Below are 25262 nucleotides of genomic sequence, written 5' to 3' on the forward strand. Positions count from 1 at the left end.
GCAGGAAAATCACAGTTCAAGGCCAGCCTGAACTGCATAGCAAGACTCTGTCTCAAAAAGAAAAAAAGAGCAAAAAAAAAGGCAGAGTCTCCCTTAGTAGTCCAGGTATGCAGCCCAGGCTGGCCTCAAACTTCCAGCGATCCTCCTGCCTCAGCCTCCTGAGTGCTGGGATTGCAGGCCTGCACCACCACACCCAGCTCAACAAAGGCCTTTCTTCCCATCAGCCATGCAAAGACAGAGGAAGGCTTGGGTTTGGCCAGTAGGAACTGGGATGTTAAGGACAAGGCTTTGTGTGTGGGGACAGCAGGGCTGAGGACGTCTCGGGCTCCTGTGGACCAGGGCCTCTCATGGTCACTGGGTTCCACAGACCTTCCTGCATGCTGAGGAAAGGGGGTCTCTGATACGCCCTGGGACCAGAGAGGAGGGGCACCTGCAGGTGCTCAGGCCCCCATATGCGGCTCAGCAGAGTCACCTCCCTTCTGGAGGAAAAGCCCCACCCACGAGACACCAGAAATGACCCCCCCGGGCTGAGGACCCCACACTGCAAACCGAGGGGACCCATGGCAGGTGTGGTGTAACCGTGAGCTGTATCGGGCCATGAAAGCCAGTGTAGCTTCTTAGTTTGGCTTGGCAAGCCATCCACATGGCCGTTCGTGGCCTTGATCTGGGGGTTGCACAGAAAGTCTGGCAACCTGTTCTAAATGTCCTTCCCCGTATGCAAAGGATATCTGTGAAGAGGCGAGTGCTGGCTGAGCCCAGACCCTGGGTCTCAGGAAAACAGCCCTGGCTCACACAGGTCCACCCCCGGTTGCCATCGGTCTTTGTAAGTCACTCAGCCCATCCCAGTGTCCTCTGTAGGGGGGGCTGACCACGAGGTCACCTCTGGGCACAGTGTGAGACACCACAAGATCCAGGGCTTTGAGGCACTGCTGACATGGGCCTTCCTGATGCGTTCATGATGCACCTAGGGCCTCCAGACCAGTCAGGCGGCACTGGAGTCTTTGGGGTTCACCCGCCCTGTGACCCTGCGGCACAGCTGATGGGGGCAGTGCCTTCCCTGAGGGACCCTGGGGAGGGGCAGGGCCAGCAGAAAGGGAAGTAGGGGGCAGATCTGAGACAGATGTTTTAGTTAAAAAGTGAAACAGGGCCGGGGATGTAGCTCAGTGGTACCACCCCCTGCCTGGCAAGCGCAAGGTCTGGAGTTCAATCCTCGGTACCAAAAAAAAAAAAAAAAAAGTGAAACAATGCGTCAACCATAGGAATTTTTCTTTCAAATAGCTGACCAGAGCTTAAATATCTTTCATACACACATCCACCCATCCATCCATCTACTCACCATCCATCTATCCATCCACACATCCACCCACTCATTCATCCGTGCATCCGCCCATCACCTGTCCACCCCCAGTCTCCGTTAGCAACTGCTATATGTCAGACGCCCCAGTAGGGACTGGGGATACATACATCATGTGTGAGTCCCAAACCCATCTCTGCCCAAGGAAACTCAGCCTGGTGAGGAAGCACAGGACCCAGGATTGCAAGCTCAACTACATAGTGAGTTCAAGGCCAGCATGAACTGCACAATGACACCCTGCCTTGAACTCATTATAGAGCCCAGGCTGGCCTCGGACTCGAAGCAATCCTCCTGCCTCAGCCTCCCGAGTGCTGGGATGACAGGTGTGCGCCACTGCACAGGGTTTATAGTCTCAATTTTTGTGTGAAAATGTTCTAAAATGAAATGCTTGTTTACAAAAATAAGGTAGTTATTCACACACACACACACACACACACACACACACACACACACACACACACACACACACACCTTGGCCAGCTCTGTCCTCTGCTCCCTGGGGAGTTAGTCCTTGGGGTCCTCTGGCTCATCAATCCCTGGCCTCTGTCCAAAATCACCTGCCCTCACCTGGAGCGGGCGCCACCGCCTCCGGGCAGCTGCGGAGGGTGGGGTCACGTTTACTGGGGGAGGGGCTTCGCTGGGGGCCAGCGGGGCGAAAGGGAGGGAGGCGCCCCGCCCCGCCCCGCCCCGCCCCGTGCGCCCCGCTCCACCCTCCAGCCGCAGCTCCGGGTCCAAAGCGCGGGACCCAGGCGTCGGGAGCAGAGCAGGGTGAGTCGGGTCGTCGGCGGGGCTTGGCGACCCCTCTGGAGCAGGGGGTGTCCCTGCGCCGAGCCCCAGGGCTCTGTTCACGCGGCCAGGGTGTGCAGGACCACGTCAAGTGTGTAGATGTGGCCGCGCTGTGTAGACACAGCCAGGGTGTGTGGACCGGGTCAGACTGTGGTTTCGGCAGGGGTGTGTAAAGGTGGGGTGTGGACGCTGCCGGGGGGTATAGGCGGGGTTAGGGGTGGTAGTGGCAGCTGGAGTGGGCCGTAAGGACCCCCGCCTCATCCCCACCTGCAGCTTTCGGGTCTTTTCTACTCAGTCTGAGATGAACCTGGGAGTCTGTGATGCGGCTCCCCCCTTTCCTCTGCCATCCCGGCGGCCCTGGGGCTGGAGCGTCATCCTGAGGAGGATTTGGAGCATCGATCTGAGGAGGGTCGGATCAGAGAGCCTGAAATGAGGGGTCGTGTAGGCCATAGGGAGGGCTCTTGTGGTCTGTGCAATGTCACCAAGTTACTGAGTCGGACGGGAATCAGTTGCATTGCTGGTGAATTAGCTGAGGGACCCACACCCCAACACACAAGATCTGGGAGCCCAAGCCCTCAGCAGGACATACCTTCTTGTTCCCACTTTTAAATTAAAAAGATTTTTTTTCTTGATACTGGAGATTGAACCCAAGGCCTTCACACTGAGCTCCATCCCTAGCCCTTTTTAATTTTTATTTTGAGACAGGGTCTCAATAAGTCCCTGAATTACCCAGGCTGAACTCAGACTTGTGATCCTCCTGTCCCAGCCTCCCAGAGTGCTGGGGTCACAGGTGTGCAGCATCGCACCCCCCCCCCCACGTTACAGGGGTCCTGGACCCCACAGAGGAAAGAAAGTGTGGGGCCCAGGGCTTGCACGGGGCTTTGGGGACTCAGCGCTCGGGGAATAAACTTCATCTCCCATCCCTGGTCCCAGCCTGGAGAATAACTCACCACTAAGGGCCAGGAGGTTTTGTATGGAAGGGCTGCTGTAGGTGTGTATTGTGGGAGTGTGTGACTGTATGGTGGTCTCTATGAGATCATGTGTGGCTGAGTGTGTAGTGTGTGAGTGTGCCTGTGCCTGTGTCTGCATGGTTGGAGGCACTGTGTTTGTGTCCTGAGATGCTGTGGCCATGTGTGCTAGATCCTGGATGACCGTATGTGAGCTTTGGGGGGCTGTGTCGTGTGAGCATGAGGTTGTGATTTTGTGTGGATGGTGTGTGCGTGAACCCCTCTTCGCAGGCTCCCTGGGTTGTTGGGGGAGTCCTCTCCCCTCGGGACAATCTCACCGTGTGACAGTTGTCCCCACTTGGACAGGGACACGCACGTGTATGCGCCTCTGACCACGGTGTGTGAGTCCCCAAGCCCATGGAGCTCCGGGGCCCTGATCCTGTGCTCAGCAAGGATTTGTGTGATGCTCCCATGCAGATTTATTTTTGTTTCTTGAAGTGCTGAGGATGGAACCCAGGGCCTTCTCACTGAGCTCCATCTTCTGCCCCAGGTCACTGCAGGTTCGTTGCCAGCCTGGTCTATGTAGTGAGTTCAAGGCCAGGCTGAACTACATAGCAAGGCCCTGCTCCCCCCCCCCCAAAGAAATGGAGCCCATCATTCTGCACAGCCTCCCCATCCTGTTGGATTATGGGAAGGGCTGGCCCACTGTCGGCATGAGCATCTCTGTCCTTCCCATGGGCTCCTCTGCCCCTCGGGCCCCTCCCAGCCATCCTTTCCCTATGAGAGACCCTGATTTGAGGAATTCTGCAGCATCAGCTGATACCTGCTCTTCTTTACACCTTACCTTTATTCATTAAAAAAAAAAAGACTTTGAGTTGAATGCAGGGGTATCCACCTGCCATCCCAGCTACTCAGGAAGCTGAGGCAGGAAGATCACAAGTTTGAAGCCATCCTGGGTAACTTAGCAAGAGAGCCTGTCTCAAAATAAAATTTAAAAGGGGCTGGGGATGTAGCTCAGTGGTTCCGACACCTGCCTCGAAAGCGAAAGGTCCTGAGTTCGATCCCTGGTACCAACAAAAAACAAAACCAAAAAATTAAATTAAATTTAAAAGGCTGGAGAAGTAGCTCAGTGGTGAGCGCTTGCCTAGCATGTGTGAGATCCTGGTTCCAGCCATCTCCAGCACCACGAAAATGAAAGAGTACAGAATCATTTTACTGCAGAGACAGCCGGGGGATGCTGACATCTCCCAGGAGCACAGCGCAGAGACTGAGCTAACCCAGGTGGGAATTCCCCAGTGACTACCGATTCCCTGCAAATGTGCTTGGCTCCCACCTTGCATTAAGGACCTGTGTTAATTTTCAATTCCATGGGTCTTGGGTGGTTGGAAGTCTATTTATTTTAACCTCCAAGTTTTTATCCATTTCCCTTAGCTCTCAGGTGTTTTTTTTCCCCCTCCTACACGATCAGCAACTCCTTTTTCCTTTGGGCACATTTGAAAGCTGGAAGAATCCGAGATATCATTGCTGCGAATAGTTCCCTCACAAACCCTCTTCCCATGCAAACTTAACAAAAAGTCCATAGACAAAGAGAAGAGGGGAGAAAAAGAGCCGCCTTATTAAATTTCCTGTAGCCGCGATGAGTGATTTATTTCATGAAGTTGGGGGGAGGTCTCCTGGCGAGACCTGGGCTGCCGAGAGGACAGGGAGAAAGAAGACAAGAGGGGACTGTCCCTTGAATGGGCTTTGGCTACAGTGGGACCGAAGAAGGGGAGACAGACAGGGTGGAAGTTTCCGGAAACCACGATCATCTCGGATTAGGTGAAAGAAAAACCCTATAAATGGAGAGTGGATAGGAGAGTTAAAGAATTAAGCAAGAAGGAGCAGAAACAATGTTCCGGGCTGGGGATTTAGCTCAGTGGTTTCGCCGCCTGCTGCGCAAGGGCAAGGACCCGAGTTCGCTCCCCAGGTACCACACACACACACACACACACACACACACACAAAAATAATAATAATGTTCCAACTTGGAAGCAAAGCTGGGGTGAACGTTTGGGTTATTTATTTATTTGTGGTGTTGAGGATTGAACCCAGAGATGCATTCCCAACCCTTTTTATTTTGAGGCAGGGTCTCACTGAGTTGCCCGGGCTGGTCTCAACCTGGTGATCTTCCTGTCTCAGCCTCCTGAGGGGCCAGAATGACAGGCGGGCGCCATCTTCGCCCCTGAGGGACTCCCTTCAGTTTTGTCTCCAGGCTGTGGAGGCTCTGTGCCTGCAGCTCCCTCTGTCTTCTCTGAGAACCGACATTGGCAAGAACTAGGGGACCATTAAGGACATGTTGGCCCGAAACTGAAACTCCCTGCCATGGTCCACAGGCGGGAGCCAGACATTCTCCTGCCTCGTCCACAGCTAGGGCTCTGTTCATAGACCCCTCCTGCCTGTACCTTCCGGGAGCCTCAGGCTCGGTCCACACCCTTTGTGACCCACGGGCCAGCAAGAGGTCAACCAGATGACCCAGTTTCCAGGTTAAAACTGGACCAGCTTAGGGTCACCCAGGGCGATCTGTCGCCCCAAAACAGAGTGAATTGCTCTCTGTCACCCCATTGTTGCCGGTTGGGAAGAAGGTCATTTATCATTGTCTTTTTTTTTTTGAGGCAGAGTCTCACTATGTATGTATGTAGCCCCGCTGGCCTCAAACTCACGGCAATCCTCCTGCCTCAGCCTCCCAATGCTGGGGTGACAGACGTGCACCACCAGGCCCCACATATTCATTTTTCTTCTCTGCACCTCGGTGTACAGTTCAACTCTTCTGGAAGTTTCCACGATTGTCCTTGTAACCCAGGACCGAAGGGCTCTGTCATCCTCTCTCTTGTTTTCCAGCCGCACATTCATCCTTCAGATGCATCTGAGGGAGTCTCATGTATCTCTCCAGTCGGGGGAATTTCTCCTCCTGTGTGGCCATAAGAGAGAGAAACCTTCCCTCCTCTCAGGGTCACTCGCTGAGCTCAGGGTCATCCTGCCATCCAGTGACGGCCTTACTGCTTTTAATCGGTGATCTTCCCCCGACGCCACGCCGCGGCTTCTGCATTTCAATTCCCTCCACCCCTGGTCTTTGCAAAACAAGAATAATAAAACAAATCCTAGAAGTTATTCTGTAGCCTGAGATTATCAATTCAAAGGATCTCCTAGAACCTTCCCTGCCTCTGCCTCTCTCTGAAGTAAAATGCCCGCTTCCCCGAGACAGGCTGTCTCCGTCAGTCCCAGGTGACAAGGATGTGACTCCCCACACAGGCAGAGTTGTGTTTTGGTCTTCTCAGCACTAAATAATTTTTTTATTGTTTTTTTTTTTTTTTTTTTTTGGTACCAGGGATCGAACTTGGGTCCTTGCACTTGCACAGCAGGCAGCAAAACCACTGAGCTAAATCCCTGGCCCATTTTATTGTTTTTTTGAGACAGGGTCTCCTTATGTAGCCCACGCTGGCCTCAAACTCACAGTGATCCTCCTGCCTCAGCCTCCTGAGTGCTGGGATGACAGGCATGCGCCACTATGCTCAGCTAAATAATTAGTTTTGATTCATTTTTTTAAAAACCCTTAATGAACTTTATGTCTTGGTAGACACGTGCTGCAAATTAGAAGTAGAAGTGTTCTGGAAAAGTTAGGTTTTGTACTGCCATCATTATACTTGAGAACCAGCACACAGTAAATCTGACTTTCAGTTTCTTTTCCTGTTGCCCGGTATGCTGCATTCCTACTTTGGAATTTCTAGTCAACTTTTTTGCAAAGCTGATAAGCACTCTGCTGATTTATTCTTTGCAAAAATTACCATGTTTTCACTCAACCAATGGATGCTTTTTTTTTTTGCACCATTTACGAAGTTACTTTGCAGGAAGATTTGTACTGGGGATGGAACCCAGGGCCTTCACACTGAGCTACATCTCCAGTCTTTTATTTTATTTTATTTTATTTTATTTTATTTTATTTTTTGAGACAAGGTCTCACTGAGTTGCTAAGTTGTCCAGGCTGGGCTCAAAGTTGGGATTTTCCTGCCTCAGCCTCCCAGAGTGCTGTGATCTCGATGTGCACCACCATCCCTGGTTGTACATAGGCCTTCTGGTGGCCAGCATTCCTTCCACCTGACCTGCAAGGAGAGCGGGGGAAGGGCAGTGCCCATGTTCAAGGAGGCAGGGCTGCTCCTCCCAAGGCTCAGGGAGAGCCCTGGTCCCAATCCCGGCTTCTAGAGGCTCCGCAGCCCTCGGCTCTCGGCCTGTCCTCCATCTCAGAGCCAGCAGTGAGGTGTTTTCAGCCTCTCTCCACCTCTCACCCTCCCGAGCCCTCTCAGGGAAACCCTGGGGGACACTGGGCCCCGGGTGGTCAGGATGACCCCTTCTTGGGGTCCTCCACGTGACCCATCTGGAGAGTCCCTTCTGCCACGGAGGTGACATGGCCACAGGCTTGGGGGGGGTTGGACACGGACATCTTTGGGGGCCCATTAATTAGCCAGCCACGGGCTGCAAGCAAAGTGCCATTTCCAGGAAGTGCGGAGAGGGGAGAAGGGAGAGGGGAGAGGGGAGAAGGGAGAGGGGAGAAGGGAGAGGGGAGAGGGGAGAAGGGAGAGGGGAGAGGGGAAGGGAGGGGAGGGAGGTAGAGAACTGTCACTCGGCCAGCCGGTTTCCGAGCTCTGCTGGTTCACAGGGAGCCCAGCTGGGGGCGCCCTCTCCGGCCAAGCCCGAAGTTGGCTCTCCCTAGCCTCCTCCAGGCCCGCTGGGGTCGGGTGGGGACAGCAAGGCGCTGGCGCGCGCCTGCGAAGTCACTGGGCCCTGAGCTCCAGGGTCGTCTCCGCCGGCTCCTCCAGGTTCCCTCGCTTGATCGCGGTCATCGATACTGGCTCTTGGCGCTCCCTGCGCCGAGACTTGAGGGCGGAAAGGGCCCAGGTGTCCCACGGTTTGGGGCCTGTCCCACCCCGCCTCTCCTGCCAGCTCTCCTCGTGTTTCAGGCCCTGGCGTGTGTCACTCCCTCTTCTAATTATTTTCCCCTCTTTTTGATTGTGGTAACAGGCACATAACATAAAATTCCATCTTACTCATTATTTTACCGCTTTATTTTGTTTGTTTGTTTCTTTTCTTTTTTTTTTGGTACCGGAGATCGAACTCAGGTCCTTGTGCTTGCAGGGCAGGAGAGGGCACCACTGAGCTAAATCCCCGGTTTACCACTTTATTTTGTGACAGGGTCTCGTTAAGGCACTAAATTGCCCAGGCTGACTTCAAACTTGTGATCCTCCTGCCCCAGCCTCTCAGAGTGCTGGAGCTAATTTCTCTTTTCTCTCTCTTTTTTTTTTTTGTACAGGGGATTGAACTTGGGTCCTTGCGCTTGCGCAGCAGGCGATGAAACCACTGAGCTAAATCCCGGGCCCTGGAGCTAATTTCTCTTAATCTTGCTTCTCTTCTATTTTCTCTATGCTCTCCCAGAACTCCCAAGAGACAGAGTGGGGCCTCCCATTCCTGCTGTCTCCCATATCTATTCCATCTCTCCAAGTTCTTCTGTCTCTGTACTTTGCAGATTCTGAGTAATAGATCTTCAGTTATTAATTCTTTCTCCATTTGTGTTCAGTCTCTTGTTAAGCTCATAGATTGACAATTTATGTTGATTACTATAATTTTCATTTCTAGATGTTCTTTTTTAAAGAAATTTCTGCCCTTTTTTTCATGGTGCCATCCTGAATATTTTCAATTACTTTGTGTCTATGAGAACTTGAACCACACTTGCTGGACATGGTGCTGCACACCTGTAATCCCAGCACTCGGGAGGCTGAGGCAGGAGGATCACTCCTGCAAGTTTGAGACCAGCTTGGGCTTCATAGTGAGTTCAAGGCCAGCCTGAACTAAACAGTGAGACTCTGTCTCAACAGACAAACAAAAAATCCAAGCCCTTTTCACAAACTCAAAGCCCCCTGGCTCTCTTCCGGTAGGGAATCCTTGTAGCAGTGGGATTTCTTTTCTTTCTTTCTTTTCTTTTTGGTACTGGGGATTGAACTCGGGTCCTTGCGCTTGTGCAGCAGGCAATGAAACCACTGAGCTAAGTCCCCGGCCCGTAGCAGTGGAATTTCAATGTGCGTGGGTCTCTCCTGCTCAGGTCTCAGCTCAGTGAAGCATCTCCCTGGTCAGGGCCGTGTCCTCTGCACCATGCAGCCAGAGACAGAGCAGATGAGTGAGGCTGGATGAATGGAGCATCTATACTCGAGCTCAATGGCAGCAGGATCCTTTCTGTGACTAGTGATAGTGATGACAAGACACTTTTGAGCCTGGTGGGGTGCAGGTAGCAAGGCTGGGGCTGAATGGGCGCAGTGTGTGTGCTGGGCACTGTGAGCTCGAACACGGAACCTCAGGGCCAGCCTGAGGCACAGAGTGGTGCTCAGGGTCTTTTGTCCTCGAAATTTTTCATCAAGGGATTCTTAAGACATCTCCCAGCTCCTCCGAAGGTGAGGAGGAACTTTGAAGTAGAGGAATAAAGGGTGAGGGCTGGGATGTCTGGGCTCCCCCCACCCCTGCCAGAGTTAGTTACAAACACACAGACTGCTCAGATGCATTTACATTTCATTTTTTATTTATTTTGGTTTTGTTTTTTTGAGATAAGGTTTTGCTATGTAGGCCACACTGGCTTCAAACTGGTGGCAATCCTCCTGCCTCAGCCTCCTGAGTGCTGGGATAACAGGCGTGTGCCACCACACCTGGTGTTCAGAACAGGGAAAGGGGACATTACTAGAACCTCTGCAGTGAGTCCTGGTCTCCTGTGAGCCACGGCAGCACACGGCGAATTACAGGAAAGGTAGGAAAATGAGACTGAGAAGAAGCCGAGCTTTAGGTCTGATCAGTGCTGCTCTGGGCAGCAAAGACAAAAGCCCCCAGTTTACCGCACCTTTTATTTAGTACTCAGTACATCGGGAGAAACAAATGTAACAAATGACTTGCAGAGAGTTCAGTACATCCGTGTAAACAAGATGGTCACAGTCCAAGAACAATGAGGAACTAAGTAGATGTTTGTTCCTCCCAGGGTGTATTCCGCTCTCAGGATGTTTCTTGTCCTGGAGAATCACAGACAGCATCACCGGGTCATTGAGGTCTCAGTTGTGACCGGAGGCCAAAATGGAATTATGTCTTGGAATTCCATAGCTGGGCTGTAGGCAGGAGAACTAGGCTAACCAAATGATTTTTCCCTAAAATTATATAGCATTGCTCCCGACAACCTGGCTTGCATTTCAGGAAAACAACAAAAACTTCTTGTATAAGTATGTCCCAAATATTGCAAAACAGAAGCATTCATACTAAAATACATACTGGGGACAAGGGTCTCCAGAGAACAGAGGCAGTTGAATACACACACACACACACACACACACACACACACACACACACTCTCTCTCTCTCTCTCTCTCTCTCTCTCTCTGTCTCTCTCTGTCTCTCTCTCTCTCACAGTCCTCCCTTGGTATCTGTGGGGACTTGGTTCTAGGACCCCCTCAGATGCCAAAATCAGCCGATGCTTGATGCTCATGTCACAAAAATGTCATAATAACCAGGCATTGTGGCTCACACCTGTCATCCCTGCACTCTGAAGGCTGAGGCAGGAAGATCGCAAGCTCAAGCCCAGCCTGGGCAACCAAGTAACTTAGTGAGACCCTGATTCAAAATTTAAAAAATTTAAAAGGGCTGGGGATGGAGCTCCGTGCAAAGGCCTTGGGTTCATTTCCCAGCACTGACAATCTAGACAGCATAGCAAGACCTTCTCTCAACCTAGGAAAAGGAAAAGGGCTGAGCATGAGGGTCTGTGGTGCGTGCTCGCTCAGTGTATACATGGCACAAACAAACACAGCTACGTCCCAATCCTGGGGACCTGCAGCCACGCTACCACCTCCTGTGGCAGAAGGGACTCTGCAGATGGGGTCCCGTGAAGGACTCTGAGAGGGGGCCATCGTGACACGCAGGACCCGGTGGCCCCAGAGTCTCCCTGAGCGGGTGCGGGAGGGTGAGAGGCAGAGAGAGGCTGAAGACACCACGCTGCCAGCTCTGCAGATGAGGATGGGGCCTCAAGCCAAGAGCTGCGGGCGCCTCCAGGAGCTGGGACAGTGATTTCTGGAACTGTAAGATAAAATACCTGTGTTCCTTTGAGCCATCAAGCTGTCACAGCAGCTATAAGAAACACAGTTCTGTCCATAAGTGGACCCCAGGCAGCTGTGTGGAGATGGGGAGCAACAGAGAGATGTCCTTTTCTAGCCCAGGCAATCCTCCTGCCTCAGCTTCCTGACTGCTGGGATGACAGGCATGCACCACCACGCCTGGCTGTGAAATCCATTTTTCCAGGAGCGTCACAGCTCTGAGCTCTGACCCCGTCTGTCCCTTGTTTTCTGCCATCTAGGTCACCGTCCTCGTGTCTCAGAGCCATGCACCCCTCTGCAGCTGACTTGCAGCTTGTTCCCAGGGCCGCAAAGCGAGTCCCCGCCTCAGACTGCATGTGTGGTCGCGGGGCCATCACCGCAGTGGTGGCCTCCAGCATGATCGTCCTTGCCCTGGGAGTTCTTTTGGGTAAGTGGCTGTGGGATCCACTGGGTGCACAAGGTCAGGCGACTGGGGTAAGGATGCTCATGTGGCCTGGTGTTGTCCTCCATCATCCCAGAATCACAGACAAGGCTGAACTGCAGGCTCAGCCTTCAGGCCACTGAAGAGAGGAGGGACAGCTTAGACACCTGGAACCCAGAGATGGACAGGGAGCCAGGGGATTCGTCCATTTCTGCTTTCCCAGCGGAAGGAGTTCAGGGAGGGGATTTTTCCTACCAGGTTGAAATGGAGATAAACAGATACAGTGACACAAAATTGTTTTAAATCTTGAGAAATTTGAAAAAGTACCAAAAACCATTAAAAAAATGAGTGACCACAACTGGGTGAGATAGTGCGCACCTGTCATCTGGGAGGCTGAGGCAGGAGGATCACCAGTTTGAGACCAGCTGGGGCAACTCAGTGACTTAGGATGACCAGGTCTCAAGATACAAGGTAGAAGGAAAAAAAAAAAGTAGAAGGCTGGGGATGCAGCTAAGTGTGAAGGCCCCCCTGGGTTCAGTCCCCAGCACTGGGCGGGGTGGGGGTGGACAAATTAAAGGGAAAGAGCTCGTGTCCCACAAGAGCACAAGGGCGGAGGGAACGAAGCATACTCCAGAAGGCTCTGTAGAGCACCCTTCATGCAGCACACAGGCAAACACAGTGCTGCTTTTTCCTTTTTGCTATGCTGGGGTTGGAGCCCAGGGCCTGCTGCACACGAGGCAAGCACTCACCACTGACCTGCAACCTCAGCCCTCTTTTCAAAAATTTTTCTTAGATATTTTATTTTGAGTCAGGGTCTTGCTAAGTTCCTCGGGCTCTATTTGTATGTGTGATCCTCCTGCCTCTGCCTCCCAGGTAGCGGTGATGACAGGTGTGCACAACTGTGTCTAGTTGGTTTTATATATTTTATTCAAATGCAAACTTTTGGAGAAATCAAACCCTGCCAAAGGGTATATATATATATATATATATATATGTCAGTCAATACAAGTTTGCCCAGCTCCTATGGCTCAGGATTCTTTCTCTGGCCCCAGAGACAACCAATTAATTAGACTCTGAAATTTCCTCCCGGAAAATGATTTATGGAAAATAATTTACCTAGGCAGAATAATGTACCTGGACACTTGCTTACCCACTATTCTGGGGCCTTCTCCTGCCCATCTTTTTGGAGTAATGGGGTCCAAACTCAGTTCTCTGCTGTTTGTAAACTTAGGTATTGTGCAGATCCATCTATTTAAATATGAAAGCATGTCTTTTATTTATGTTTACACATTGTACAGAAGCTTCAGAATCCCATGTGTTTATTTTTGTTTGTTTTGTTTCTTTGAGACAGGGTCTTTGAGACAAGATTCAAGCTGGCCTTGAACTCACTATGAGTCCAGGCTGGCCTCAAACTCACAGTGATCCTCCTGCCTCAGCCTCCCGAGTGCGGGATTACGGGTGTGGGCCACCTCACCCCACTTGGGTGTTTTATCTTATATAATATGGAGGCAATGGTACCAAAAAAACCCCCAAAAGCCAGAAAATAGGGCTGGGTGCGGCTCAGTGGTGAGTACTTATCTAGCCTGTGTGAGGCTCTGGGTCCATTTCAGCACCACAAAAATAAAATTAAAAAAAAAAAAGGAAAACAAATATGAAACTTGTCTACTTGTGGGTTATGGATGTGGGTGGTGGGAGTATAAGTAATTGCTCTTTTTTCCTTTTCTTTTTTCTTTTTTCCTTATCCGGGTGGAACCCAGAACCTTCACACTGAACTACATCCTAGCCCATTTTAATTTATATTTTGAGACAAGGTGTCCCTAAGTCACTAGGCTGTGATCCTCCTGCCTCAAGCTCCCAGAGTGCTGGACAACAGGTGAGCACTCCTGGGTCTGGATCTTAAATTGTTATATTTTAAATGTTTGTCTGAGAAGTTTCTGGATCATCCCGCAGCCAGACTCGTTTGACTGAGGCCCTCTTGTGGCAGTGTGTGTGAAATACAAGTGTCGGCAAGTGAGTGCATGTGTTTGCACCGGCGGGCGAGGGCCTGTTTCACACTTGCATTCTAGAAGCACAGCACAGTTTGGGAACAACGGGTAAATATAACCCCAGCCGGTCCCCCCTGAAGGCACAGAAAGGAACTAGAAAGCAGTTGAAATTTAAAAAATATTTTTGCCAGGTATTGTGGCGCACACCTGTCATCCCAGCTACTCCAGACGCTGAGGCAGGAGGATCTCAAGTTCGAGCCCACACTGGGCAATTTAGCAAAGTAGCAAGACTCTGTTTTAAAATAAGAAATACAGCCAGGTGTGGTGGCGCAGGCTTGCAATCCCAGTACTCGTGAGGCTGAGGCAGGAGGATTACTGTGAGTTCAAGGCCAGCCTGAGACTCTGTCTCAAATAACCGAAAAAGGGGGGGGGGAGCTGAGTTTGGAGCCCAGTGCGAAGGCCCTGGGTTCAATACCCAGTCGGGCCATTGCACCTGCATGTGAGTCCACAGCATGTGTGGGAAGGAGTCTGGTGGCCGCGGAGGGGCTCTCACGGGGCTGGTGTCGCCCCCAGCCCTCCTCTCTACGCAGGGCGTCCAGGTGGAGCACAACGCTGAACTCCGCGGAATCCGCTTCTCCGGCGCGCTGCAGCGCGACACCTCGGACTATCACCTCGCGCTCACCGCCGCGCTGGAGAGGCTGGTGGGCCCCGCCTGTGGGGGGGACAGGGTGGAGCCCAGGGCCTGGGGCGTGGCGGGGTCTGGGGGCATGGTTTGTCTCTGGGGCGTGGCCGGTTGGAGGCCTCGCATTACTGCGCAGATGCAGGCGGGGCCCGGGGGCGTGGCCGGGATCTGGGGTGTGGCCGGGGCAAAGGCACACAGGAACAGTAGTTCCAGTTGGAAACAGTCACCCAGAACTTGGGGCCACGTTGACAGAGCTGTCCTACGAGCAGATGGGGTGCAAGCTGGAGCAGATGCTCTGGAGAACAGGCCGGCGGCACTTTCATAATGTAAATGTGAGCTGGGTGTGGTGGCGGACGCCTGTCATCCCAGCACTCGGGACGGCTGAGGCAGGAGGGTCACAAGTTTGAGCCCAGCCTGGGCAATTTAGCAAATTAGTGAGATGACTTAGCAAGAAGCTTCTTTAGCAAGACTAAAGGAGTTTTAGGAGGTAGCATGGATAGGCACCGCGTCATATGTCATCTGTGTTTTGCCTGTCCTGGGCATTTGCTGTCCATGGAGCCCATGCTGTGTCCTCTGTGTCTGGCGGCTCACTGAGCACGGGGTCCTCAAGGCCTTTCCACGCGGTGGCGAGTGTCACAGCCACATTCCTCTCCTGGCTGAGTAATATTCAAGTGTGGGGATAACCTTGCTCTGTGTCCATTCATCCATCTGTGAACACTGGGCTGTTTCCACCCTTGAGCTGTTGTGGACATGGGTGTGCACCTCCCTGAGAGTCTGCTTTTAGCTCTTCAGGTTATAACCCAGAAGTGGGGTTCATTCCTTTTCGTAGCTCAGTAATATTCCACTGTCTGGATGGGCAACGCTGTGTTTATCCCTTGATGGAAAAAAAATTTTTTTTTCATTTTAAGACTGTCTTGGGGCCGGGGATTTAGCTCAGCGTTTCCGCCACCTGCCTCGCAAGCATAAGGTCCCAAGTGTGATCACCAGGACCAAAAAAAAAAAGACAGGGCCAGGGATTTAGTTTAGTGGTTCCGTCACCTGCCTCGCAAGCGCAAGGACCTGAGTTCGATCCCTGGTACCAAAAAAAAAAAAGACAGTGTCTGTCTAAGTCACTAAGTTTTCCAGTCTGGTTTCAAACTTGTGATCCTCCTCCCTTAGCCTCCCAGATTGCTGAGATAACAGGCTTGCATTACCATGCTCGACTGGAGGAATATTTTTATATGAATAACTTTAAAACATCTCTGTCTTGTCTTGTTCACGGTTCTGTGAACTCACTGGATTTACTGAGTTTTAGAAGGTGATGCTTTCTGTAGAGCCTACTCTGTGTCCAGGTCCCTCAAGTGCAAGATAGGCCTCTGCCCTCATGGCAGGAGCTGTGCTGTGGGGCTCATCATTTACTGGTATTATCTCTGTTGTAGTTTCTAAGTAGTTTCCAGAAGACGGAGTTAGAAACAAGCTGCGTGGGCTGCACAGTTCTCAGTTACAGGTGAGTTGGGGTTCTGTGCAGGTGAAGGAAACTTGATCAACATCACAGAGATGTCAGAAGATTCCAGAGGCTTCTATAAGTTTCTGGAAGATTCTAGAAGGTTGCAGCAGAGTGGAGCCCTTCCATCTTCAAGGGGCTCTCCTCCTATCTATAGGGAAGGGAATTCTAGCGTCCTGGTGCATTTCCGGCTGCACTTTCTGCTTCGAGCCCTCCAGTCACTGAGTCTGGACCTGGAGGAGGAATTATTACAGCAGGGCATCCGGGAGAAGCTTCGAGAAAGCAGCATCTCGATGGCTGCCTATGGCACCATTGTGTCGGCTGAGCTCACAGGTGAGTGGGTGGGAGAGACTCTTCGGGGACTGAGGGTGAGCACCATCTCATCTCAGATTGCATTAAAAATCGTTTTTTCAGATACTTTGTCCACACCTGCAAATTCAGCTACTTAGGAGGCTGGGGCAGGAAGATTGAAACTTAGAGCCCAGGGCCGGAGGGGAGGAGGGATTTAGCTCAGTGGTTCCACTGCCTGGCTCACAAGTGCAAGGTCCCAAGTTCGATCCCCGGTACCAACAACAACAACAAAAAAAATGAAAGAAAGAAAGTTAGAGCCCAGCCTAATGACTTAGCAACTTAGTGAGACCCTGTCTCAAAATAAATAAAAAGGGCCAGGGATGGAGCTCAGTGTGAAGGCCTTGGGTTCAATGCCTAGTACTGACAAAAGAAAAAAGAAAAGTTTCTGTTCAAGTAACTCTCACTTTATTTAATAATGCCCAAAAGCCGGGGATTTAGCTTAGTGGTTTCGCAGCCTGCTGCACATGCGCAAGGACCCGAGTTTGATCCCCGGTACCAAAAAAAAAAATAAATTAAAAAAATAATAATGCCCAAAAGCACAAGAGTAGTGATACTGGAAAACTTTTTACAGCATTTGTTATAATTGTTCTATTTTATATTTTGGAGTACTGCGATGGAACCCAGGCCCTCACATGTCAGGCAGGTGCTTGCCACACCCCAGTCCTGTGCTATTTTATTATTAATTCTTATTACCCCCCCCGCTGTGCCTAATTAATGAATTATACTTCACCTACAGTGCACATAAAATTTGTAACTGTCTTTAGTTTCAGGTACCCACTGGGGGTCTTGGAAGGCATGTCCTGCAGATAAGGGGGCCCTGAACAGGAAAGAATGAGTGTGGCCATGTGTCACTAAAACTTTATTGGCAAAACAAACAATGGCCCATGTGTCAATAAAACTTTATTGGGAACAGGGGCTGGGGATTTAGTTCAGTGGTTTCGCCGCCTGCTGCACAAGCGCAAGGACTTGAGTTTAATCCAGGTACAAAAAAAACCAACAAAAACAACTTTATTGGGAACAATAACCAGTGAGCTGTATTTGACCCACAACCATCAATTACCATCCTCTGTCACAGAAGTGAGCAAATGCTACTCTCTACAATTACAAGATGCACCAGGCGTGGTGGCGCACACTTATACTTCTAGCACTCAAGAGGCTGAGGCAGGAAGATCATGAGTTTGAGGCCAGCCTGGGCTACATAGTGAGTTGAAGACCATCTTGGATTACATAGACTCTGACTCAAAATAAAACAAAAACAACCCCCCCCCAAACCAAATAAATAAATAATTAAAGTTGAATGGTACAATAATTGGAGTCCAGACTTAAAGATTTGTCACTTTACCCATGCTATAAGCCCCATGTGTTTGTCAAGCCTGATGTGTGGCCGGTGTGGTCAGGGAACAGAGTGCTTCATTTGATTTCATCTGAATTTCTTTGAAGTGGGTGGCTTGAGATAGGATATTGCTATGTGGTCCAGGCTGGGCTCGAATTTGAGATCCTCCTGCTCAGCCTCCGGAGGAGCTGGGATGACAGGTGTTGGCCACTGAGCCTGGCTTTGATCCTGTCTGACTTCAGCTGGGGTTTAGGTAGCCCTTGGGTGGGCAGTGCACCTCCCCACCTTCCTCTGTTGCTGTCCCGGGTTAAAGGTCACCAGGGCCCCCCTTGGTGAGGCCTGTCTCCTCCATTCTGCATAGGAAGCCAGAAGGGACCAGGGATCGACAGGGACCTAAAGTCAGGTAGGGTTCTCTCTGTGGTGTGAGTGAGCATCAGGTGTGGCCAGGTCCCCCAGGGCCAGGTGTTGCCTGAAAACTTCTTTCCAGAGAATTGAGGGTGTCCAGGGCTGGGGGTGACTTTGGGACAGTGTTGTTGGGCTGTGATTTATTTATTTGTTTACTTACTATTATTTGCAGTGCTAGGGGTGGAACCCAGGGCTTTGCATGCCAGGAAAGTTGCTCAGATTGGCCCCTCGCCCTGCAGCACCAGGAGACAAGGTGGCTATCCGGCCTCTTCTCTGTCCTCAGGCCGCTGTCCCGAGGGCTCCTTCTCCTGCCGCAATAGCCAGTGTGTAACCAAAGCGAACCCGGAGTGTGATGACTGGGCCGACTGCTCGGATGGCTCGGACGAGGAGCTCTGTGGTCAGTTGGTGCCCGGTGCCTGGTGGGGCTCGAGCCTGGGGTTTCCTGGAGCTGGGTGGAGGGACAGGAGGGGAAACTGGGAAGGGGACAGATGTGTTCAGGAGTGTGGGGTACAGAATCCCTGGGTGATTTCAGAACAGAAATCAGGCTGCAAAGGTCGGTTCAGGCCAGAGCTGGATGTGGGGGTTCATACCTGAAATGCTAGCACTAAGGAGGCAGAGGCAGGAGAATCTCAGCAAATCAAGGTCACCCTGGGCTACATCGTAAAACCCTGTCTCAAAAAAAAAACAAACAAAAAACCAAAACCAAAAAGAATTTTGAAACTTGCCAAATTTACAGTAAATAGGGGCTGGAGATTTAGCTCAGTGGAGCCCTGCCTCGAAAGCACAAGGTCCTGAGTTCAATCCCCAGTACTGGAAAAAAAAAGTCTACAGTAAGTAGATGTGTAGTTTGGTGCTTGGACAGATAGGGTGATGGTTCAGGGAAGGGGACAGTGTCCTTAAATTATGGACACTGATTGGGGGGGTCCCTAAGACCACCCTTGGGCCAGTGACCGCAGAGAGCTCTTATGCTTGTGGCTAAAGGTTCTTTGTTTTTGCTTTAGTTTTTCTGGTACTGGGGCTTGAACCCAGGGCCTTCACAGAGTGCCATCCCCAGCCCTTTTTATTCCTTATTTTGAGTCAGGGTCTCTGTAAGTCACGAAGTTGTCTGGGCGGGGCTGGAACTTGGGGATCCTCCTGTCTCAGCCTCCCAGAGTCCTGGGAAGTTAGGCATGTGTTCGGGGACTTGAGGTGGATGGGGGGAGTGGGGGTCCTTGCGGGTGATGCCGTGTCTTGCAGACTGTGGCCTGCGGCCAGCCTGGAGGGCTGCGGGCCGGATCGTGGGCGGTGCGGAGGCAGCTCCGGGCGAGTTCCCCTGGCAGGTCAGCCTGCGTGAGCACAGCGAACACTTCTGTGGGGCCACCGTCGTGGGCGCCCGGTGGCTGGTGTCTGCCGCCCACTGCTTCAACGAGTGAGTCCCGCCGGGCCTGGCTGGCTGGGCCTCAGCCCGCCCTCCACCTTTGTTCACCTTCCCCTGGTTTCCTGAGGAATGCCTCCCTCTCTCCCTCTCTCCTTCTTTGCATTGCTGGAGATTGAACCCAGAGCCTTCACACCGAAGAACATCCCTAGTCCTTTTTTAAAATTTATTTTGAGGGCCAGGGATTTAGCTCAGTGGTTTCGCTGCCTGCTGCACAAGCTCAAGGACCCGAGTTCGATCCCTGGTACCCACCCCCCAAATAAATAAGTAAAAAAAATAAAATTTATTTTGAGACAGTGCCTCACTCAATTGCCCAGGCCTGGCTTAAGAAAATTGAGATCCTCCTGTCTCAGCCTCCGGAGCGCTGGGAGGGCAGGCGTGCGCACCACGCCCACCCGATGCCCTGTTAAATAGTGTGCCCAGGTCCTGCACCTCAGGCCCTTGCCCGGATCCCAGCTCTTGTCCGCGTCGCTGGCCCTGCGGGCGCCCCTCGCCTCTGGCCCTCTGGCCCCCGCCGCCCCCTGAGCTGCTGCGTCCTGCAGGTTCCAGGACCCCGCCGAGTGGGAGGCGCACGCGGGCTCCACGGTGCTGAGCGGCTTGGAGGCCGGTGCGGTACGCATGCGCGTGGCGCGCATCGCCAGGCACCCGCTGTACAACGCGGACACCGCTGACTTCGACGCGGCAGTGCTGGAGCTGGCGCGTCCCCTGCCCCTTGGCCGCCACATCCAGCCCGCCTGCCTCCCGGCCGCCTCTCACGCCTTCCCGCCTGGCAGCAAGTGCCTCATCTCGGGCTGGGGCTACCTCAAGGAGGACGTCCGTGAGCTGCGGGCCGCCCCGGTGCCAGGGGAAGGGAGGAGCCGAGGGGAACGCTGGGGCCCCCTCGCGACTCTGCGTTTGCGAACTCGCCACTCGCTGACTCATTCATTCATTTATTCATTCATTCATTTTTCTTTTACGGTGCTGGGGATGCTGCGCCCTGAGCTACATTCCCAGCCCATTTTTATTTATTTCGAGACAGGGTCTCACTGAGTCACTAAGCTGCCCAGACTGGGTTTGAACTTGTGATCGTCCTGCCCTCAGCCCCTCAGAGTGCTGGGATTATAGGTGTGCACCACCATGATAGCTTTGCTATCATTTACGTGTTACCCAGAATTGGTACTTGTGAGATTTTTGTAGTCATTCACAGAAACTCGTGGAAAGGTGTTGAATTTGGTGGCCTGAGGCACCTGTCCCCAGCAGAGGTGGCACAAGACCACCGTGTACATTCTTGTTATAGCTCATCGAGGACACATGTCCTTTATGTGGTGTGTAGGACGGATTTCCGTCACTATAACAAAGTACCTGAGGTCATCCATCACTTTATAAAGAGCATAGGTTTAGCTGGGTGTGGTGGTGCATGCCTGTCACCACCCCAGCACTCTGGGAGGCTAAGGCAGGAGGATCACAAATTCAGATCCATCCCGGGCAATTTAGGGACTTAGGGAGACCCTGTCTCAAACAATAAAAAGGCCTGAGGATGTAGCTTAGTGCAAAGGCCCTGGGTTCAATCCCCAGTCCCCAAAAAACAACAAAAAACCCGGGATTTAGCTCAGTGGTTCTGCCACCTGCCTCGAAAATGCAAGGTCCTGAGTTCAATCCTGGTACTAAACCCAAAAAACAAAAACCAACAAAACAGCATAAAATAGGGTTATGTATTGAGTGGGCGATGAAAGTAGGCTCAGTCTAGGAAGGAAACCAACACAGAGTTGCAGGATAAATGACTTGTGGGCAGCAGCTTTAAGAAAAGGGTTCTGTGCCAGATTTGGTGGTGCACACCTGTGATACCAGCCCTTGCGGGGGGCCAAGGCAGGAGGATCACCGTGAGTTCAAGGCCAGCCTGGGCTACGTAGTGAGTTGAAGAGCAGCCTGAATTACATAGTGAGACCCTGTCAAAAAAAAGGGAGGGAGGTTCTGGGAAGATGAGCCTTCCATGAAGATGGATGTGGTAGCCAGCCAGCCAGGGGTCAGGGGCCAAGGGTCAGGGGTCAGGGGAGAACATCCTGGGGCAAGAGTGAGCTCCAGGAGGCAGGAAGAGTCTGGTGTGCGTATTGTGGGAGGAGTGGACAGTGCAGAAGAGGATATTCTCATCACACAGCAAATGTATCAGGCTGTCCTGATCCAGAACATTCTAGATTTACATGGTCTGATATGGCAGCCATGGCCATTTCAGCCAGCATGAGGGTCTCCATGAGGGGAATGATGGAGAGAGAGTTTGGGCTCTGAGCATCTGGAAGCAAGGAGCTGACATCCCCTGAGTTGGAGAGGGGGAGGGCAGAGGAGCGGAGGGGAGGGGAGGGGAGGGATGGTGTCTCTTAGTTGCCCAGATGACGAGCATTACTGGGGGGGATCTGTGGCAGGTTTGTCTTTTGCTGGTTTCTGAGCTGGGTGCTGCTAGCAGCCCTGCTTGCAACTAGGGAAACTGAGTTTTGGAGAAGAGACTTTCTTCAGCCTTCTGTCCCAGAGAGGCTGCTGAAGTGCTGGTGGTTTCATCCTGCTTTTCTCTCCCCATCTGGGTAGTTGTCAAGCCAGAGGTGCTGCAGAAAGCCACCGTGGAGCTGCTGGACCAGGCCGTGTGTGCCAGCCTGTATGGCCACTCACTCACCGACAGGATGTTATGTGCCGGCTACCTGGATGGGAAGGTGGACTCCTGCCAGGTGAGTCCCCTGTTTCTGTCCCATGGACCCCTCTCTGTTTCCTCTCTACAGGGTGAAAAAGTACATAAATTCATCCATCCATCCATCCATCCATCCATCCATTCATTCCTGGGCTTTTGCACTGAGCTGTATCCCCAGCCCTTTTAACTTTTCATTTTGAGGCAAGGTCTCAGTGAGTCACTGAGTTGCCCAGGCTGGGCTGGAACTTTCCATCCTCCTGCCCAGTGGGTGGAGAAATGAAGGAGGAGACTCTGCTGCCTGCACTCAGGTTTCCATGTTGAAAGGGAACCTGGAAAGTAATGAGAGTTTGTGTTTAAGAATGTGAGAGTCAGGCTGGGCATGTGACACATACCTGTCATCCCAGCTCTTCAGGAGGTTGAGGCAGGAGGATCACAAGTTCAAGTTCAGCCTGAGCAATTTAGTGACTTAGTGAGACCTTGTCTCAAAATAAAAAATAAAAAAGGGCTGAGGCTGGAGCGTACTGTTTCCTGAGTTCAATCCCCAGTACTACAAAACAAAAAGAACGGGGCCGGGGATTTAGCTCAGGGTTCCGCCGCCTGCCTTGCAAGCACAAGGACCCAAGTTTGATCCCCGGTACCAAAAAACAAACAAACAAACAAACAAAACCAAAAGAATGTAAGTCCTGGTGAGCTGGGTATGGGGACAAGGCAAAGAACAGCCAGGCAGGATGAGTGAGGGCAGGTCAAGCAGTTTGGCAGAAAAGCTGCAGCTTCCAGTGGGATGGCTGGAAACTTCATCCAACAGCCACACTGTCAGCCCTAAGCAAGTGGTGATATTATCAAAGGTCTACTGGGCCGCTTGCCTCGAAAGCAGAAGGTCCTGAGTTCGATCCCTGGTACAAAAAAAAAAAGTCTACTGGGTTATGGAGAGGAGGGAATGCTGTTTATTTGGGTCAAGATTTAGGCTGCCATCTGTAGAGTTAAAAGCTATGTTAGAGATTCCATAGTCCAAATGTCTTGGTTTCTTTTCCTCCACAGAGGAGGAAACTGAAGTCCTGAGATATGGATTGTCAGCTTACATTTGCTCTTGAGCTCACATGGAGAGAGGTCTCAGGGGTCCTTTGCTGGGCTCTGCTGGGGATCCCCGATCTCTTCTGAGGGTGCCCTCTGTTTCCCAGGGCGATTCGGGAGGCCCTCTGGTCTGTGAGGAGCCCTCGGGCAGGTTCTTCCTGGCAGGCATCGTGAGCTGGGGCATCGGCTGCGCAGAAGCCCAGCGCCCGGGGGTCTATGCCCGGGTCACCAGGCTGCGGGACTGGATCCTGGAGGTCACCGGTGTGGCCAGCTCACTTCTGGCCCCCACTGTGGCTCCTGGCCCTGCCACTGCCAGTACTGCCAAGCTCACCAGCCCCAATACCCCTGCCAAAGCCATGCCTGCCCCCAGCACTGCAGCCCTCGACACTGTCACCGCAGCCAAGACACAAGGTACCTCCCAGGTGGACAGGTGCAAACAGGTGTCCACACCTGTGCAGGGCTGGAGGGATTAATACTGGCTTCCCAGGCACTCGGTGGAGAGATTGGTGATAGATTATTGATGTCTGTCAGGAGGCAATCAGTGAGAGATGGTTGATTGATCACTGATGTCTGTCAGGGGTCATTCAGTGGGAGGGAGTTTGGTTATGGATTATTGATCTCTGTCAGCGAGCACTCAAAGTTTATACTTAAGTGGGTTTTAGTACAATTATAGAATTATGTGGCCATCATCACCAATTCTAGAACATTCTGTCACTCCAAAAGGAAGCGCCCTCCCCATAAGCAGTCACCTGTCCCCTTCCCAGCCTCTGGCACCCACAAGTCCACTTCCTGTCACTGGAGTTGCCTGTCCTGGGCATTTCCAGTCCATGGAGCCCCATGCTATGTGTCCTCTGTGTCTGGCATCTCTCACTGAGCACAGTGTCTCAAGGTCCATCCACACTGTGGCAAGTGTCACAGCTTTGCTCCTTTTCCTGGTTGTGTAATATTCCAGTTTGTGGGTGGACCTTGCTGTGTGTCCACCTGTGGACACTGGGGCTGGGTCCGCTCTTCCCTGCTCTGAGTTGTGGACACCGGTGTAGGTCTAGTTACTTTTCTCTCATTACTGAGGCAAAGTCCCCAACACCCAGAGTTAAAGGGGAAAGGTTTATTTAGCTCACGGTTTGTAGAGGTTTCAGTCCATAGTGGGCTGGCTGTAGGGCAGGGTGGCATGGCGGAGGGCATCATAGAGGAGAAACAGTTTATAGAAGGCAGAAGGCAGCAAGGAGCAAGCAAGTGACAAGTCTCAACAGCAGCTTCTTCCTGTCCCTTTAGGGTTTACCTAGGCTGCCCGCCACGTAGTACTGTCCTTGGAACTGTGCCAAGCCAGTCAGTGGACTGATTAGTAGCCACACACCCTTAATCCCAGCATCACACTCTAGGTCCAGCCACCTCTGAAAAGCCCCACCTATGGCTACCCAAGGCTTTGGGGCATCTAGACACAGTCACAACAGTGTGCATGGCTGTGTGGGTGTGCTTTCCTTTCTCGTGGGCGGGGTGGGGGTATGAATCACACGGTTACTTTTGGTTGACACCCGAGAAGCCCTCAGTGAGTCTCAGTCCTCACCAAAAACCTTGTTCTCTAAATCCACAGCACACTGCTGCACCTGATCCTCACAAGAGGATTGGAGTCAGATTGCTACTGAGAATCTGCCTCAGTTTACCACCTGGGTGTGAAGCTTTGGACAAGGACTCATAAGCAAGACTTTTTTTTGGGGGGGGGGACAGGGTCTCACTATGCAGTTCAGGCTGGCCTTGAACTCACTATGTAGCCTAGGCTGGCCTTGAAGTCATGGTGATCCTCCTGCCTCAGGAGTGCTAGGATTACAGGTGTGCACTAGCACACCTGGCGGGATTTACAATTTTAGTTTGACCTTTTTAACATAAATGTCCGCCTACTGTGTGACCTTTGAAGCTGCTTCCTCTGGAATGGGGTGACTTCAGCCAGCAGGCTGTGCTCTGGTGTCCTTAAGTTGCCTTGGTGCCCAGGACACCGGTTTCTGAGCAGGCAAAGACCCCCTGCCATCTTCTTGTCTCCCTGCAGAGTGCGGGGCCAGGCCTGCCATGGAGAAGCCCATCCGCATCGTGGGTGGGGCCGGGGCCATGTCCGGGGAGGTGCCCTGGCAGGCCAGCCTGAAGGAAGGGACCAGGCACTTCTGCGGAGCCACTGTGGTGGGCGACCGCTGGCTGCTGTCTGCCGCCCACTGCTTCAACCAGTAAGGCCACGAGGGGCTTC

The 25262-nt window shown here is 52.1% G+C and overlaps 1 protein-coding gene across 4 annotated transcripts in view; it reads left to right on the forward strand.

Moving 5' to 3' along the window:
- The first annotated feature begins 2076 nt into the window (after positions 1-2076).
- Tmprss9 (transmembrane serine protease 9) overlaps positions 2077-25262 on the forward strand; it is a 29336-nt gene continuing 6150 nt past the window's right edge. The window contains exons 1-12 of one of the 4 annotated variants that reach the window (XM_021245061.2): positions 2077-2122; positions 11492-11658; positions 14211-14338; positions 15738-15805; positions 15960-16135; positions 17848-17889; positions 18175-18288; positions 19128-19299; positions 19848-20122; positions 21862-21998; positions 23137-23440; positions 25071-25242. In XM_021245061.2, the coding sequence (XP_021100720.1) occupies positions 11517-11658; positions 14211-14338; positions 15738-15805; positions 15960-16135; positions 17848-17889; positions 18175-18288; positions 19128-19299; positions 19848-20122; positions 21862-21998; positions 23137-23440; positions 25071-25242 (1730 nt within the window). In that variant the 5' untranslated portion in view covers positions 2077-2122; positions 11492-11516. Of the gene's footprint in view, positions 2123-11491; positions 11659-14210; positions 14339-14460; positions 14652-15737; positions 15806-15959; positions 16136-17847; positions 17890-18174; positions 18289-19127; positions 19300-19847; positions 20123-21861; positions 21999-23136; positions 23441-25070; positions 25243-25262 lie in introns of those variants that run through there. The other 3 variants (XM_087201338.1, XM_087201339.1, XM_087201340.1) reach the window with 3 other exon arrangements.

This window comes from Heterocephalus glaber, unplaced genomic scaffold (genome assembly GCF_053883595.1).
Source record: "Heterocephalus glaber isolate CG9 unplaced genomic scaffold, H.glaber_assembly_v1.0 deba00001760, whole genome shotgun sequence".
In the NCBI taxonomy this organism is placed as follows: Eukaryota; Metazoa; Chordata; class Mammalia; order Rodentia; family Bathyergidae; genus Heterocephalus; species Heterocephalus glaber.